This window comes from Corythoichthys intestinalis, chromosome 8, assembly GCF_030265065.1.
Source record: "Corythoichthys intestinalis isolate RoL2023-P3 chromosome 8, ASM3026506v1, whole genome shotgun sequence".
NCBI lineage: Eukaryota > Metazoa > Chordata > Actinopteri > Syngnathiformes > Syngnathidae > Corythoichthys > Corythoichthys intestinalis.
This window is the reverse complement of record NC_080402.1, coordinates 1,863,377-1,881,076: the sequence shown is the minus strand read 5'-3', so window position 1 is coordinate 1,881,076 and position 17,700 is coordinate 1,863,377. Positions and strand designations below refer to the sequence as shown.

Sequence of the window (17,700 nt, the reverse complement as noted above, 5' to 3'; positions counted from 1 at the left end):
TTTTGACGAGATAATCATGGCACCGATGAAACCGGACCACACGAAACCGCGCTGCATGACACGATCCATCTCCCTTGGCTAGGTCAGGACTCAAAACAGCACTGCACAGCGGGTCCAGGAACCCAGGAGAGCGCACTAACCGCTGGGCTAAAAGCCCGGGCTAGCAGAGCTAGCCGCCAGTGCACTTTCTTGAAGGGATCCGTAGAGAAGTTTTGCCATTGAACTGCGATGCGTGTCATGGCACCAATCTAACTGGATGGCAGGCAAGTGCACTTACCGCTAGGCTAAAAGCCCAGGCTATCAGATCTTGCCGCCAGTGCGCTCTCTTATAAGCTTCGAGAAGTTTCGCAATTGAACTGCGATCTGGGTCATGGCACCAATCTAACTGGTCTGCACAGAACCACACAGCACGACGTGATCTGTACCCATCGGCCAGGTCAGGACGTGTTTTTCACTAAAATAAAATTTAGGGTCAAAATTCCGTAGTCTGGAAATCAGGAAAATATTTTTTTTTCATTTTTGACGAGATAATCATAACATCATTGTAACCGGAACGCACAGAACCACACAGCACGCTGTGGTCTGTACCCATCGGCCAGGTCGGGACCTGAATCCATGCCGCACGGGAGGAGAGTGCACTTACTGCTAGGCTAAAAGCCCAGGCTATCAGATCTTGCGTCAGTGCGCTCTCTTATAGGCATCGGGAGGTTTCGCAATGGACCTGTAATTCAGGTCATGGCACCAATCTAACCAGTTTGCACGGAACCACGCCGCACGACACAATCCGTACCCATTGGTCAGGCCAGGACATGACCCCACGCTGCGCGGCACTTCCTGGATGGCAGGCAAGCGCACTAACCGCTAGGCTAAAAGCCTAGGCTAGCAGCTCTGCGCACTGTCTTGAAGGCATCGGGAGGTTTCGCAACGGACCTGCGATCCAGGTCATGGCACCAATGAAACTGATCTTCATTGAACCACGCTGCACGACATGATCCGTCTCCCTTGGATAGGTCAGGACTTGAACCCACACTGCACAGCGGTTCTAGCATGGCTGGAGAGTGCACTAACATCTAAGCTAAAAGCCCAGGCAATAGGTTTTGCCACCAGCACGTTCTCTTGAAAGCATCGGGAGGGAGGTTAGTACGGAAGTGCAATCCGGGTCACGGCACCGATATAACCATTCTGCACGACCTAATCCATCCTCCTCGGCAAGGTCAGGACTTGAACTTGCGACGCACAGTGTGTGCAGCACGGCAGGACAGCTAAAAGCCTAGGCTAGCATCTCTAGAGGCTAGCACGCTCTCTTGGCGGCTTCAGGAGGTTTTGCAACGGACCTGTGATACAGGTCACGGCGTCAGTCTACATAGGAAACCACTCTCCTAATTCTTTCAAGAGAGCTTGCTGCCGCCTACCCTAGCGGTTAGTAGGGGTGGACCAACAGGTTCCTACCAAAATTTTCCGCTAGCGTCGTGTCTATGTTAATTCACTGGCTGCCATTGACGCTACTAGCGCCACCATTGGCATTTAAACCAAACCAGTCTTTTGGAGGCATTTAAAGGTCACTTTTTGTTGATTTTGGAATAGTCCCAGTTCATTTGCTATTCATTTTGGGATACTCCCAAGTACCAGTCTGTTCAGTAACCAAAAATCAACAGGAAATGACTCGCAAATGTCCCAGAATCCACAGGAAGTGCCTAAAAATTGACAGGAAATGACCTGATATTGGGAGGTAATCAGTATCGTGAGCTTTGTACCTGAAACAGTGTTGTGTCATGAGGTACCCAGTGGTTCCCACCCTTAGCGGTTAGCACACTCTCCTGCCGCGTGGCTTGGGTTCGAGTCCAGACCTGGAAGAGGGTGACGGTGGGGCGCGATGCTGTGCAGGCCGGTTACATATTTACCAAATTTTTTTGTTATTGTTGGCTCGTTGATGTATTTGTGGACATATGTACGGGTTGGTGTATGGGTGCCTATGTTGGCGTGTGGTGTACGCTAGCTAGCTTGTGTACACTAGTTCGCAATGTGTTCGTGAGTGTTTGTGTATGCGCGGGCGAAGTTGGCGCTTTCGTTTCAGCTGCTGTTCTTGTTCATGAGTTTGGCCAGCATGTGCTGGAGTTGCGAGCGCGACACGTTGAGCACCGAGTGTCTGGTGCGGGCGGGCAACGCGCTCGCGCCGTGCCGCCGCCTCCAGCCGGCGTGGGCGTGGGCGGCGGCGTGGGCGGGGCTGCTCTCGGCAGAGCGGCTCCTCTGGATGAAGGCGGCGCCCCCGTGGGGGTAGTGCTCCGTCTCCAGGGTGGACGAGGAGAAGACGTAGGAGGCCAAGCGCCTCAGCTGATTGGGCCGCGGCTGGGGGCGCTCCTCGTCAGGCTGCAAACAGACCAATCACAGAGAGGGGGAGGAGGTTAGCCGGCGGAAGCCTTTTTTGTCTTTTTTTTTTGCTTTTGATTCAATCCAATCGACGGCGTGACCTGGCTTCCCGTTCTCGGCTCCTCCCCTTCCCCTCCCTGAGCCAATCAGGCGGGACGCGACCGATCGCAAGCCTTTTGGCTGATTGGTGGAGGGTGACGAGGGGGGCGGAGCCCGTTTCAAGCCTTAGCTTAGCGTTCGCACATGCTCAGCTGGAGGAACCGTTGATTATCGTATAAATAAGGCAACATAATAGAGTTGAAGGCGTAAGTAACAGGCGGCCATTTTAGGGAAGGGAATTCTTAATATAGCTGACCTATCGGGAGTTGTTTCTAGTGCGCACCAGAAACTACATGGTAAACATTAGCATGATATAACATTTAAGCTTGCGCACTTTTGCTATGCAAGTTAGCCAATTGCAACAATGCAACAATTGGCTAACTTGCAATTAGCAATTAAATGCTATATCATGCTAATGTTGGCTAACTTGCATAGCAAAAGTCCGCTAGCTTAAATGCAATATAATGCTAATGTTTGCAACAATTGGCTAACTCGCAAAGCGAAAGTCTTCTAGCTTAAATGCTATATAATGCTAATGTTTACAACAATTGGCTAACTTGCATAGCAAAAGTCAGCTAGCCTAAATGTGATATAATGCTAATGTTTACAAGAATTTGCTAACTTGTATAGCAAAAATGCGCTTGCTTAAATGTTATAATATGCTAATTTTTACAACTATTAGCTAACTAGCATAGCAAAAGTGTGCTAGCTTAAATGTTAAATAATGCTAATGTTTACAACAATTGGCTAACTTGCATAGAAAAACACGCTAGCTTAAATTTTATATTATGCTAATTTTTACAACAATTGGCTAAAGTGCATTGCAAAAGTCCGCTAGCTTAAAGGAGATATAATACTAATGTTTATAACAATTGGCTAACTTGCGTAGCAAAAGAGTGCTAGCTTAATTATTATATAACACTAATGTTTACAACAATTGGCTAACTTGCATAGCAAAAGTCTGCTAAATTAAATGCTATATGATGCTAATGTCTACAATTGGCTAACTTGCATACCAAAAGTGCGCTAGCTTCAATACTTTATAATGCTAATGTTTACAACAATTGGCTAACTTGCATGGCAAAAATGCGCTAGCTTAAATGTTATATAATGCTAATGTTTACAACAATTGGCTAACCTGCATAGAAAAAGTCCGATAGCTTAAATGTGATATAATGCTAATGTTTACAACAATTGGCTAACCTGCATAGAAAAAGTCCGATAGCTTAAATGTGATATAATGCTAATGTTTACAAGAATTGGTTAACTTGCATAGCAAAAGTGCACTAGCTTAAATGTTATATATAATGCTAATGTTTACAACAATTGTCTAACTTGCAGAGCAAATGTGCGCTAGCTTAAATGTTATATAATGCTAATGTTTACAACAATTGGCTAACAAGCATTAGCAAAAGTCCTCCAGCTTAATTGTTGTGTAATGCTAATGTTTACCAGATTGTTTCTCGTGCGCAACAGATTGCTTTAAAAAATATATATATATATTTCTTTATTTTTATTTTATTTCTGGCGATGTTCATTTCAGGGCTCCGTACCATATAGCTGCAACAGTAGTACATATTTACTTACTTACAGTTTTGTGCACGTTTGCATTTTGGCATGCAAGCGGATTTCCTCACACAGAAAAAAACGTAACAAAAAAACGCCACGTTTGCGTTTTTGCCGTTTCCGTCTCAATGTGGCCTTAGTCAGCGTGCGCGTGGGGGTGTTTGCACACGTGTCTCAATGCATATGCTAGTGAGCGTTTGTCCGGGTCTGCATGTAGTGTGTGTGAGAGAGTGTATTTAAATAGGTGTGTGTGTGTGTGAGTTTGTATGTATGTGCGTGGCTGTTTTTACGTATTGAGGTTTTGTATTCCAGCATACAATATTGTTTGTGACAGTGCATTTGGCAGACAATTGCGCTAGTCACTATGATCCGAGTCACAAGTAAGTTCCGAGTCTTACCTGTTGTGGGCAAGTCGAGTCAAGTCACGAGGTTACGTTGAGTCAAGTCATAAGATTATGTACAGTCAAGTTGAGTCGGGTCTTGAGGTCATGTTGAGTTGAGCCAAGTCACGAGGTTGTAAAGACGAGTCATGTCAAGTTAAAAGGTTGTCGAGTCACATTTTGTTCCGTCAGGGCGTGGGGAGAGCGGTCACGGCGACCAAACAGATCACTAGCAGGTGGGAACTAATCAATGATTCAAGTTTTTCGAGTTAGCTTGTCAAGTCTCGAGTCATTGTCTCACGAGTCAAGTGGAGTTGAGTCATTGCCTCATAAGTCCAGTCCAAGCAAGTCAAGTCCAAGTCTGCATTTTTTTTTTCTTGAAGCCCGAATTGTGTTGTGAGTCATCAATTTACTCACTATGATCCAATTCCCAAGTAAGTCCCGAGTCTTACCACTTTTGGGCGAGTCGAGTCACAAGCTTACGTCGAGTCAAGTCATAAGATTATGTCGAGTCAAGTTTCAAAGGACATGTTGAGCAGAGATAAGTCACGAGGGTGTAAAGACGAGTCGCTTCAAGTCAAAAAGTTGTCGAGTCATGGGTTGTTCCGTCACGGCGTGGCGAGAGCCGCCAAGGCAACACGACTCACTTTGATCCGAGTCACAAGTAAATCCTGAGTCTGACCTGTTGTGGGCAAGTCGAGTCAAGTCAAGTCTTAAGTTTATGCTGAGTCAACTCAAGTTGAATCCCGAGTTGAGCCAAGTCACGAGATGTAAAGACGAGTCGTGTCAAGTCAAAAGGTTGTCGAGTCACAGGTTGTTCCGTCAGGGCATTGTCTCAAGAGTCAAGTGGAGTCGAGTCACGAGTTATTGCCTCATATGTCCAGCTGAAGCGAGTCAATTCCTAGTCTGCATTTTTTTCTTACAGTCCGAATCGTGTTGCGAGTCATCAAATTTGCAACACGAGTCACTATGATCCGAGTCACAGGTAAGTCCTGAGTCTTACCTCTTGTGGGCGAGTCGAGTCACGAGGTTACGTCGAGTCAAGTCATAAGATTAAGTCGAGTCAAGTTGAGTCGAGTTTCAAAGGACAAGTTGAGCTGAGCTAAGTCACGAGGTTGTAAAGACGAGTCGTGTTAAGTCAAAAAGTTGTCAAGTTGAGTCACATGTTGTTGCATCAGGGTGTGGCGAGAGGATCACTGGCAGGTGGGAAGTTTTCCTAGTCAGCTTGTCGAGTCTCGAGTCATTGTCTCACGAGTCAAGTGGAGTCGAGTCATTTCCTCATAAGTCTAGCTCAAGCGAGTCAAGTCAAGTCTGCATTTTTTTTCATTTGCAACACGAGTCACTATGATCTGAGTCACAGGTAAGTCCTGAGTCTTACCTGTTGTGGGCAATTTGAGTCGAGTCACGAGGTTACTATGAGTCAAGTCATAAGAATATGTCCAGTCAAGTTGAGTCGGGTCTCGAGGTCATGTCGAGTTGAGCCAAGTCACAAAGTTCTAAAGACGAGTCATGTCAAGTAAAAAGGTTGTCGAGTCACAGGTTGTTCCGTCAGGGCGTGGGGAGAGCGGTCAAGGCGACCAAGCAGATCACTAGCAGGTGGGAACTAATCAATGATTTAAGTTTTTCGAGTTAGCTTGTCGAGTCTCGAGTCATTGTCTCACGAGTCAAGTGGAATCGAGTCATTGCCTCATAAGTCCAGCTCAAGCGAGCCAAGTCTGCATTTTTTTTTTTAAAGCCCAAATCGTGTTGTGAGTCATCAGATTTGCTCACTCTGATCCAAGTCCCAAGCAAGTCCCGAGTCTGACCTGTTGTGGGCAAGTCGAGTCGAGTCATAAGTTTATGTCGAGTCAACTCGAGTTGAATCTTGAGGTCATGTCAAGTTGAGCCAAGTCATGGGATACATTGTAAAGACGAGTCATCTCAAGTCAAAACGTTGTCGAGTCACAGGTTGTTCTGTCAGGGCATAGCAAGAGCGGCCAAGGCGACCAAGCGGATCACTGGCAGATGGGAACCAATCAACGATCCAAGTTTTTCAAGTCATTTTATCAAGTCTTGAGTCATTGTCTCACGAGTCAAGTCGAGTCGAGTCTTGAGTTAATGCCTCACAAGTCCAGCTCATGCGAGTCAAATCCAAGCCTGCATTTTTTTTTTCATTTGCAACACCAGTCACTATGATCTGAGTCACAGGTAAGTCCCAAGTCTTACCTGTTGTTTGCAAGTCGAGTTGAGTCAAGTCATAAGATTATGTCGAGTCAAGTTGAGTCAAATCTTGAGATCATGCCGAGTTGAGCCAAGTCACGAGGTTGTAAAAACGAGTCGTGTCAAGTCAAAAGGTTGTTGAGTCACATGTTGTTCCGTCAGGGCGTGGAAAGAACGGCTAAGTTGGCCAAGAGGATCACTGGCAGGTGGGAACCAGTCAACGATCCAAGTTCTTCAAGTCAGCTTGTCGAGTCTCGAGTCATTGTCTCACGACTTAAGTGGAGTCGTGTCACGAGTTATTGCCTCAAGTCCAGCTCAAGCGAGTCAATTCCAAGTCTGCATTTTTTTCTTACAGTCCAAATCATGTTGCGAGTCTTCAGATTAGCAACATGAGTCAACCCGAGTCAAAGTCCCTGTGACTCGAGTCCAATTGACTAGCCTTTTGGGTATTTGTAAAAATGGATTAACAAGCGTGTCAATATGTGTTTGTGTTTTCATATATTGTATAGAAAAATACACAATCTATTGATGAAAACAAGCACGTGTGTGCTATTACAGGCTGTAGCCTGCCCTCTACCGGCTAACCCGTGACCTACAGGAAAAAAATAATCCAGCACTGCCCTCTGCTGGTAAATTCTTGGAAGTGTAGCTACTGAGTCCTTTCTTCCTTCTCTTGTTCGCTATCTGTCTACTCATTACTCCCAACGTAATGCCAGGACAGAATAACCCCTGATAGAAAAAATGTAAAAATTGGGCTCGGGGAATCAATAAACAATGGCCCACGCTACATAGCTAACAAGTTTTAAGATGATTAGTTCACCCATGACGGAGGAATAGGATTTCAAAGTTAGTGTCGCCAAGAACAACAACAATAATAAGCAAGAGTGTGCTTAGCACACAACAAACGGAAGACTGTGAACGCATGCCCTCTACTGGCTAACTCGTAACCTAAAGGCAACACAGGCACCAATAAGTCTGCAATTATTCATCAGCCCTGATTAAAACTATGATCGCTAGCTAGTTTCAAGTACACTTGAAACTTAAACCGATCGGCTTGAAATTAACTAGCAACAACAACCACAAGAGCACCACAGGGTGAAGGCTGTGCTCACATGCCCTCTACTGGCTAAATTGTAATATACAGGCAACACAGGCACCAATAAGTCCACAATTACTTAGTCAACCTCAAATAAAAATGAAAATGAATAAGAGGCTCCACGGATTGATAGATATCGGGCCATGCTACATAGCTAACAAGTTTCAAGGCAATCGATTTACCAATTTAAAGAATACATACTGTGCAGCATCCCTATGTTATTTCTTAGTACTCTCGATTTCAAAGAGGTCATTTTTGTACCGTGACCAATACGTATCGGTGCAACACTACATTTTGATAGTATTTTAGCGTCGGAAAGAAAGCACAAGCATCTTACCGGCCGCTGCGGTCCGTTAGGTTCCGACTCTCTGCGCCGAGGACGTCCCGCCGGCAGCGAGTGACACGGAGAGTGGGAGGGGCTCCCGCCGACGCTCCTTCGTGACTCCTCCTCTTCCGTCAGGGTTAGCATTCCGCGGCTGCCGTCGCGACTAATGTGCGTCTTGGGGCGCACCACCAGCTCCGCGCCTGAACGCGCGCCAAACCGGATAAGAGAGCGGTCAAGACAACATAACCAAACGACAACAGAAGAGGGCGCTTACCTCCCGCCGTCCGGACTTTCCTGCGCTCGTCGTGCTCGTCGAGGGGGCGGAGCTCCTCGGGCTCGTCGTCGGTGGTGCCCGAAGTCGTGGGGTGAAAGTCTCGAAGCTCCGTCTCCTTGTCGATGATCACCCACTCCTTGCTGTCAAAGTCCTCTTCCTCAGCCAGCGGCACGGAGCGGATGAAGGCGTTGCTGTGTGCTTCCTGGTCTGCTGATGCCGCCGACACTTCCTGTCTGCCGCTGGCCTGCCGGTCCCCGCGGCAACCGGGGTCCACCGACAACATCTGCGCCGGCTGCGACGAGTACACGTGACGCGAAGGGGAGCCCGGCACGTCCACACGAGACCTGAAATGCCCACATGTGATGCTTAGTTCCAACAAGTTGGCTGAGAAAGATAGAAATTAGCATTAGTTGCTAAGTACATAAAGATTGCCTGCTAAGGAAATTAGCTTTGGCTGACTAGGAAGTTAGCCTCGAGCATTAAATGTTTGCTTTGTTTGCCAAGGACGTTAGCCTCAGCTGCTAAGGACTTAAGTGTTGGCTAATTAAGAAGTTAGCCTTAGCTGCAAAGGGGTTAGTGTTGGCTAATTAAGAAGCTAGCCTTGGCTGCTGAGGAAATAAGCCTTCAAAGTTAAAGGGTTAGCATTGGCTAATTAAAAAGTTAGCTTGAGTTTCTAAGGAAGTAAGCCTTGGTTTCCGAAGAAGTTTACTTTGGCTGCTGAGGAAATTAGACTTAGCTGCAAATGGGTTAGCATCGGCTAATTAGCTGCTAAGGAGGTTAGTGTTGGCTAATTAAGAAGTTAGCTTTGGCTGCTAAGGATAGCATTGGGTAATTAAAAAGTTAGCTTGAGTTGAGTTGAGTTGCTATGGAGGTTAGTGTAGGCTAATTAGGACGTTATCCTTAGCTGCAAAGGGGTTAGCTTGGCTAATTAAGAAGTTAGCTTTAGCTGCTGAGGATATTAGCCTCAGCTGCGAAAGAATAAGCATTGGCAAATTAAAAAGTTAGCTTGAGTTGCTAAGAAAATAAGCGTCGGTTCCTAAGAAGTTTACTTTGGCTGCTAAGGAAATTGGCCTCGACTGGTGAGGAGGTTAGTGTTGGTTAATTAAGAAGTTAGCCTTAGCTACAAAGGGGTTCGCTTTGGTTGATTAAGAAGTTAGCTTTGGCTGCTAAGGAGGTTGGTGTTGGCTAATTAAGAAGTTAGCTTTGGCTGCTAAGGATAGCATTGGGTAATTAAAAAGTTAGCTTGAGTTGCTAAGGAGGTTAGTGTAGGCTAATTAGGAAGTTAGCCTTAGCTGCAAAGGGGTTAGCTTGGCTAATTAAGAAGTTAGCTTTGGCTGCTGAGGATATTAGCCTTAGCTGCGAAGGGATAAGCATTGGCTAATTAAAAAGTTAGCTTGAGTTGCTAAGGAATTAAGCATTGGTTACTAAGAAGTTGACTTTGGCTGCTAAGGAAATTGACCTCGACTGGTGAGGAGGTTAGTGTTGGTTAATTAAGAAGTTAACCTTAGCTACAAAGGGGTTAGCATTGGCTAATTAAGAAATTAGCTTTAGCTGCAAAAGGGTTAGCTTTGGCTGATTAAGAAGTTAGCTTTGGCTGCTGAGGAAATGAGCCTCAGCTGCTAAGTAGGTTAGTGTAGGTTAATTAAGAAATTAGCCTTAGCTGCAAAGGGGTTAGGTTTGGCTAATTAAGAAGTTAGCTTTGGCTACTGAGGAAATTAGCCTTAGCTGCAAAGGGGTGACCACTGGCAAATTAAAAAGTTCGCTTGAGTTGCTAAGGAAGTAAGTGTTGGTTCCTAAGACGTTTACTTTTGCTGCTAAGGAAGTTAGCCTCATGCTAAGGAGGTTAGTGTTGGCTAATTACGAAGTTAGCCTTAGCTGCAAAGGGGTTAGCATTGGCTAATTAAGAAGTTAGCGTGATATACTAAGGAAGTAAGCGTTAGTTCCTCAGAAGTTTACTTTGGCTGCTGAGGAAGTTAGCCTCAGCTGCTAAGGAGGTTAGTGTTAGGTAATTAAGAAGTTAGCCTTAACTGTAAAGGGGTAAGTGTTGGCTAACTAAGAAGTTAGCTTTGGTTGTGAAGAAAGTAAACCTTGGCTGTTAGTTAGCTTTTGTTGCGCTGCCAATGACGTTAGCTTGGGCTGACAAGAAAGTTATTATTACTTGCCAAGGACTCGCTTTTGTTCCTAATGAAGTAAGCCTTGGAAGTTAAGGAAGTTAGCTTTTCCTGCCAAAGAAAGTTAGCTCAGTTGGTTTCATCAAGAAGAAATGCGGCATCAGCTCGCCCGGGCTGGAGATAAAAAATTTGCCGTCACCTTTGTCCGTAAGCGTCGACGCGTCCCTCAGCGGCAGACAAACGTTCCGACTCAGGACTGTTGACCCGGCGATGTCGCAAGGACCGCCCCTGACCGGTGGGCGAATCAGGAACGCCAACGCGACCCGGCGACAGCGGGCAGGCGGCGTGCCCCGCCTCCTCTTCCTAAAGACACCACGCCCATCAGCGCACCGCCGCGGCCTCACTCGGTGTTCTCGCCGTGCGCACCTTGTTCAAGCTGATCCTGAGTCTGTTGCGGTTGAAGTCAGTGTCCTCCCAAGCATCACCGGGCTCGTGCGGAACCGCGGGCGGGGGCGGAGCGTTCTCCTGCTCGCTCAGGTGTTCGTCCTGGAGGACGTCGTCGGTGTTCTCCCGCTGAGGCTCTCCGGGCGCCGGCGTCACCGCCGCCCTGCAGGCGCACTGACGTCAGAAGCGAGCGGGCTTAAGCCGTGGTGCGGCTCCGCTTACCCGATCATGGCGGCGGTAGGCCGCGTGTTGTGCTGCGGTTGCGTGGAGGCGCCCCCGCCACCGCCGCCGGACAAAGCGACCTCGCTTCCCGCTTTCTCCCAGTCGAAAGGCTCGTTCTCTGTGATGATTCGCTCCTTCATGCTGTTTTCGAACACCGACATCAGCAGCTGACAACCACAGACACACGTACGCACTCAAGCAAGACTCAGTGATGGTGCTGTCCTGAATTGTACAGTAGGGGTGGGAACCTCACCATAGGTTCACCATAACAATTTTCTCACAATATGGTCATGCAAGTTTTTCGGCTGAACAAATCATTCTACCATATTCTGCAATAATGAGCTAACCATTGCTGTTTTAGTCAACAATGACAAGCTAAAAACGTGTCTTGGGAGACCAAAACATGACGAGTTTTCATCTGCGACAGTTTAGTTAGCCTGAATCGTAGCAGTGTTTGGTTGTGTCAAGGCTTTAAGTTGGCAGTCATTGATCACGGTTCACAGACTTCCGGTCCGCCGAATGATCACGGACAGCCCTCCCAAGATCTCTCTCTTGCCATCGACGACGGCCAAAGACTCTGTCCTAGTGGCGGATCATTGCTAAGTCGCGACCGGTTTACCTGGTAGTCGGGCTTGGTGTAGTAGTCCAGGGCGAGGACGTGGTCCAGGAAGACGTTGAACTCGGATGGCATGTGTTTGAGCAACATGCGGTGGTCGTATCGCTCTTTGATTTGACCCACTTGCTCCTACAATGCAAACAAAAAGCAACTAACCTGAACCAACTAGAATTGGATGTCAACTAGACAAGAACAGTATAAGAAGGGGACATGTACTGGACAAGACTTTAACTAGAATCAGGCGAGACCTGGACAAAACTGGACTAGAACTGGACATGAATTTTACAAGAACTGGGCTAGGGCTTAACAAGAATTGGATAAGAACCGGCCAAAAACCAAGCAAGACCTAAACATGAATTTTTCAAGTACAGGACTAGAAATGGACAATAACTGGGTTAAAGAAGTAGACTAGTATTAGGTCAATACTGGATAAAAATTGGACGAGAACCAGGGACGAATTGTGAAAGGACTGGGGTAGACCTGGACAAGAATTGTATAAGAACCGGACAAAACCCAATCAAGAACTATACAACAATTGTTCAAGTACTGGACTAGAAATGGACAACAACTGGGTAAGACCTAGAGAAGAACTCGGTCAGTACTGGACAAGAACTGGAAGAGAAATGGACATGAATTATGCAAGAACTGGGCTAGAACTGAACAACAGTTGGATAAGAACTGGACAAAACCAAGCAAGACCTAAACAAAACATTTCCAAGTACTACACTAGAACAGGAAAACAACTGGGTTAAACACAGAAAAAGAAGTGGACTACTATTAGGCCAATACTGGACAAAAACTGGACTAGAGTCGGGCATGAATTGTGCAAGGACTGGGGTAGAACTTGATAAGACCCGGACAAAAAACAATCAATTGTTCAAGTACTGGACTACAACTGGACAACAACTGGGTAAGACCTAGAGACGAACTAGGTTAGTACTAGGCCAGTACTAGACAAGAACTAGAAGAGAACTAGACATGAATTGTGCAATAACTGGGCTAGACTGAACAAGAATTAGATAAGAACCAGACAAAAACAAAGCAAGACCTAAACAAAAGCCAAAATACAACTGGACAACAACCGGGTTACACCCAGAAAAGAAATAGGCTAGTACTAGTCCAAAACTGGACAAAAACTGGACTAGAGCCGGACATGAATTATGAAAGGACTGGGGTAGACCTGGACAAGAATTTGATACGAACCGGACAAAAAACAATCAAGATCTATAAAAGAACTGTTCAAGTACTGGACTAGAACAGGACAACAACTGGGTAAGACCCAAAGAAGAACTAGGTTAGTACTAGGCCAGTACTGGACAAGTACTAGAAGAGAACTTGAATTTTGCAAGAACTAAACAAGAATTGGATAAGAACCGGACAAAAACCAAGCAAGACTTAAACAAGAAAAAATTCAAGAACTACTAAAACTGTACAACAACTGGAATAGACCCAGAAAAGAAGTAGGTTAGTTCTCGGCTAGTACTGGAAAAAAAACTGGACTAGAATCGGTCATGAATTGTGCAAGGACTGGGGTCGAACTGGATATGAACCAGACAAAAACCAATCAGTTCTAAACAAGAATTGTTCAAGTACTGGACGAGAACTCGATAACAACTGGATTAGACCTAGAGAAGAACTAGGTTTGTACTAGGCCAGTAATCGACAAGAACTGGACATGACATGTGACAAAAACTGGACTAGAGCCGGACATGAATTATGAAAGGACTGGGGTAGACCTGGACAAAAATTGGATACGAACCGGGAATTGCTCAAGTACTGGACGAGAACTGGATAACAACTGGATAAGACCTAGAGAAGAACTAGGTTTGTACTAGGCCAGTAATTGACAAGAACTGGACATGACATGTGACAACAACTGTGTTAGACCCAGAAAAGAAGTGAGCTAGTACTAGACCAATACTGGACAAAAACTGGACTATAACTGTACATGAATTGTGCAAGGACGTGGGTAGACCTGGACAAGAATTTTATAAGAACCAGACAAGAAACAACCATATCTAAACAAGAATTGTTCAAGTCCTGGACTAGAACAAAACTGGGTAAGACCTAGTGAAGAACTAGGTTAAACTTTGCAAGTACTGGATAAGAACTAGAAGAGAATTGTACAAGGTCTGAACAAGAACCGAACAAGATAACTGGGCTAAACCTGGACAAGAGCAGGACTTGGCAGGTAGCTCACCTTGTCTTTGATTTTTCTCCAAGGCAACTGACCCACAGCGAACTCCACCAACATGTAGAAAAGCGACCACAGGTCGTCGTGGCGACCCATCTCCTAAGGAGAAAGGAGAGGCGGCGGTCAGTCTGGCCAGGCGCACCCTAAACCCGGCCCATCCCGGTCAACTTGGAGTCTCACCTTGTTTTTGTGGGCGTTGACCGAAGCGTAGCGCACCGTCCCTCGGAATCCCGCCACCGTCCTCGGCTGCCGGGGATATGGATACTCGCGGTTAGTAGTCGGGGGAAAGAGCAAAGCTTTTGCGGCGTGGCGCAATCCCACACCAGCCCACATGGGGCAGCGCTCGTGCATGCGCAGGCCAACCAAATTTTCACAACCTATCCGTTAGCGTTGTCCAATATTATCAATGTTACCGTCATATGTTTACAATGTGAGCCATTTTCTTTTGGTGTCGTTAGCCTGCATTGTAGCAGTGTTTGGTTGTGTCACTCATTTGACGTGCTGTGCCCACTCACCGGTGTCCTTCAAGCTAGGCTTCTTCTCCGTGGTTTGCTTGTTTTAAAACACATGGTGATATTTGATTTCTACTTGGTACGAGACTATGGAATGTTGCTTTAGCATTTAAAGATCTGTGCTGAGTCATTGCCACACACTTAATGTAACTCGTAACGTTAGCATCGCATTAGCTTTAGCGTTGTGTCCAGGTTTATTGAAAATAATTGACGTTTTTCCTGCTAGATGTGCTTAGTCGTCACACGCTAAATCTAACTCGTAACGTTAGCATCACTTTAGCTTTAGCGTGGTGTCCAGGTTTATTGAAAATAATGGACTGTTTTCCTGCTAAGTGTGCTGAGTCATCGTCACACGCTAAATGTAACTCGTAACTTTAGCATCGGATTAGCTTTAGCGTTGTGTCCAGGTTTATTGAAAATAATGGACTGTTTTCCTGCTAGGTGTGCTGAGCCGTCACACGCTCAATGTAACTCGTAACGTTAGCATCGCATTAGCTCTAGCGTGGTGTCCAGGTTTGTTGAAAATAATGGTCTGTTTTCCTGCTAGGTGTGCTGAGTCGTCACACGCTAAATGTAACCCGTAATGTTAGCATCGCGTTAGCTTTAGCGTTGTGTCCAGGTTTATTGAAAATAATGGACTGTTTTCCTGCTAGATGTGCTGAGTCGTCACACGCTAAATCTAACTCGTAACGTTAGCATCACTTTAGCTTTAGCGTGGTGTCCAGGTTTATTGAAAATAATGGACTGTTTTCCTGCTAGATGTGCTGAGTCGTCACACGCTAAATCTAACTCGTAACGTTAGCATCACTTTAGCTTTAGCGTGGTGTCCAGGTTTATTGAAAATAATGGACTCTTTTCCTGCTAAGTGTGCTGAGTCATCGTCACACGCTAAATGTAACTCGTAACTTTAGCATCGGATTAGCTTTAGCGTTGTGTCCAGGTTTATTGAAAATAATGGACTGTTTTCCTGCTAGGTGTGCTGAGCCATCACACGCTCAATGTAACTCGTAACGTTAGCATCGCATTAGCTCTAGCGTGGTGTCCAGGTTTATTGAAAATAATGGACTGTTTTCCTGATGGGGGTGTATAATTGGATATCGTTTGGATGCATTTTTACCCTAAAAAATGTCAAGATTGCAAAGAGTGGGGGATTGAGGAAAAAAAATTGAACGTACAAAATTCCAGGGACTTTTTAAAAAAAAAAAAATGTGTGTTTTTTCATGTCAATTTTAAAATGCATCACTTATTTGCCGATTTTGGGGGTTTTGGGGAACCAATTATAATTTGAACTTTTTTTCCCAGATCCCCCAAATTATGTATGTTTATTTTTATTTTATTTCTGTTTATTATGTAAAAACAGTTATTTTCTTTTTTTTATTTTATTTTATTTTTTATTTTATTTTATTTTATTTTAAAAAATTTTTTTTTTAATTTTATTTTATTTTATTTATTTATTTAAAAAAAAAAAAAAAAAAAAAAAAGTTTTTTTCTTTTTCTTTTTTTTTTTTGATAGCAACTGCAATTTATTTGCTGATATATTTTTTGTCCATTGACGGTCTGCGTACACGAGTTGCTCCACCATTTGTGTTCAACTTCTTAACGTGGATGCTAACCGTTAGCCAGTGGACGGCATTTTCCGTGCTGCGCTAGCACGGAGCACGTTTTGGGGCGGGGTGGAGGCTGTGGGTTCCACGGACGGACGACCCCCTCCCTCTCACATCCCCACGCTGATGAGGATGCGGGCATGCACGTCAAAATCATAAAGTCCAAAGGAAAGAACTGCAAGACAAATAAAAAGACAACAAAAATAAACCATAACAACGACGACGACGAAAGGAAAAGCGCAAATACATCACATTGGACGAAACATGCCAACAAATATGACAAAATATGGGGGAGGGGGGAATTTATAAATTGATCATGCAAATCAAAACTTGATTTGCATTTATCCTAATGAGCATGCTAATGACAACAATAGACATATGTGAAAAAGATTTGTTTCAATAGCTTCAAACCAGGGATGGGAGTTTTGAAGAAAAAATTCCTGCCGAATACTCTCAGATTTTAGTCGCAACTAGTCTATAAGTAAGAAATTTAATACACATATTGAACGAACAGTTTAAATTGCAAAAGTTGTGCGCTAAGCTATTTTAGCTCAAACATTCAGGACAATTTTTTTTGTTTCAATTCTGTTGATGTAACAAAAACTGACTGAATAAAGGTAAACTTTGGAGCCCCTGAAGGGGACATTGACAGAGATAAAAATAAATGTAAAACATCTGGTGTGCACCAAAAACAATCTGGTAAACATTAGCATTATTTAGCATGCTCAGGCGTGCATCGAACATCAGCAGTTTCGGTGTGCTGAAAATGATAATACAGGATTTAGTGGAGTTTTAGTTCAATCTTGGACTCAACTATAAAGATATTATTCTATTACTTGCACATCATCACCATGTTATATTGTTGCACTTGGCTAACTTGTGTAGCAAAAGTCCACTAGCTTAAATGCTATATACAATGCTAATGTTTACCAGATTGTTTCTGGTGCACTAGAATCTTAGCCTAACTAAATGAGAATCTTAAGTACAACAAAAGAACAATTGGCTGACTTGCATAGCAAAAGTCTGCTAGTTTAAATGCTAGTTAATGCTAATTTTTACCAGATTGTTTCTGGTGCGCACTAGAAGCTTAGCCTCAAACGATATAAAAAAATAATAATAATGAATGAGGATGTAAGTACAACAAAAGAACAATTGGCTGACTTGCCTAGTAAAAGTCGGCTAGCATAAATGCTATATAATGCTAATGTTTACCAGATTATTTCTGGTGCGCATCAGATGGTTTAAATTTGTATCATTTCTGTCGATGTCCCTTTGGGGGCTTCGTACGCCTGAGTTTAGACACAAACGATATAAAAAAAAAATAAATAAATGACGATCTAAGTACAATGAAAGAACAATTGGCGGACTTGCATAGCAAAAGTCGGCTAGCTTAAATGCTAAATAATACTAATGTTTACTAGATTATTTTTTGGTGTGCACTAGAAGCTTAGGCTCAAACAATATAAGAAATTGATAAATGAGTATCTAGTTGAACAAAATAACAATTGGTTGACTTGCATAGCAAAAGTCGGCTAGCTTAAATGCTAAATAATGCTAATGTTTACAGATTGTTTCTGGTGCGCTCTAGAAGCTTGGCCTCAAATGATATAAAAAAAATAAATAAATGAGAATCTGGTTAAACAAAATAACAATTGGCTAACTTGCGTAGCAAAAGTCCGCTAGCTTAAATG

General features: G+C 44.4%; 1 protein-coding gene across 1 annotated transcript in view; it reads right to left on the bottom strand.

Moving 5' to 3' along the window:
• Nucleotides 1-17,700, bottom strand: part of ttbk1a (tau tubulin kinase 1a) — a 56,239-nt gene that overhangs the window by 17,875 nt on the left and 20,664 nt on the right. Inside the window, exons 8-15 of the mRNA XM_057842490.1 lie at nucleotides 14,074-14,139; nucleotides 13,900-13,992; nucleotides 11,703-11,828; nucleotides 11,084-11,250; nucleotides 10,844-11,024; nucleotides 10,617-10,780; nucleotides 8,307-8,650; nucleotides 8,045-8,232 (exon numbers count right to left, since the gene is read on the bottom strand). Of these exons, the coding sequence (XP_057698473.1) occupies nucleotides 8,045-8,232; nucleotides 8,307-8,650; nucleotides 10,617-10,780; nucleotides 10,844-11,024; nucleotides 11,084-11,250; nucleotides 11,703-11,828; nucleotides 13,900-13,992; nucleotides 14,074-14,139 (1,329 nt within the window). The remainder of the gene's footprint in view (nucleotides 1-8,044; nucleotides 8,233-8,306; nucleotides 8,651-10,616; nucleotides 10,781-10,843; nucleotides 11,025-11,083; nucleotides 11,251-11,702; nucleotides 11,829-13,899; nucleotides 13,993-14,073; nucleotides 14,140-17,700) is intronic.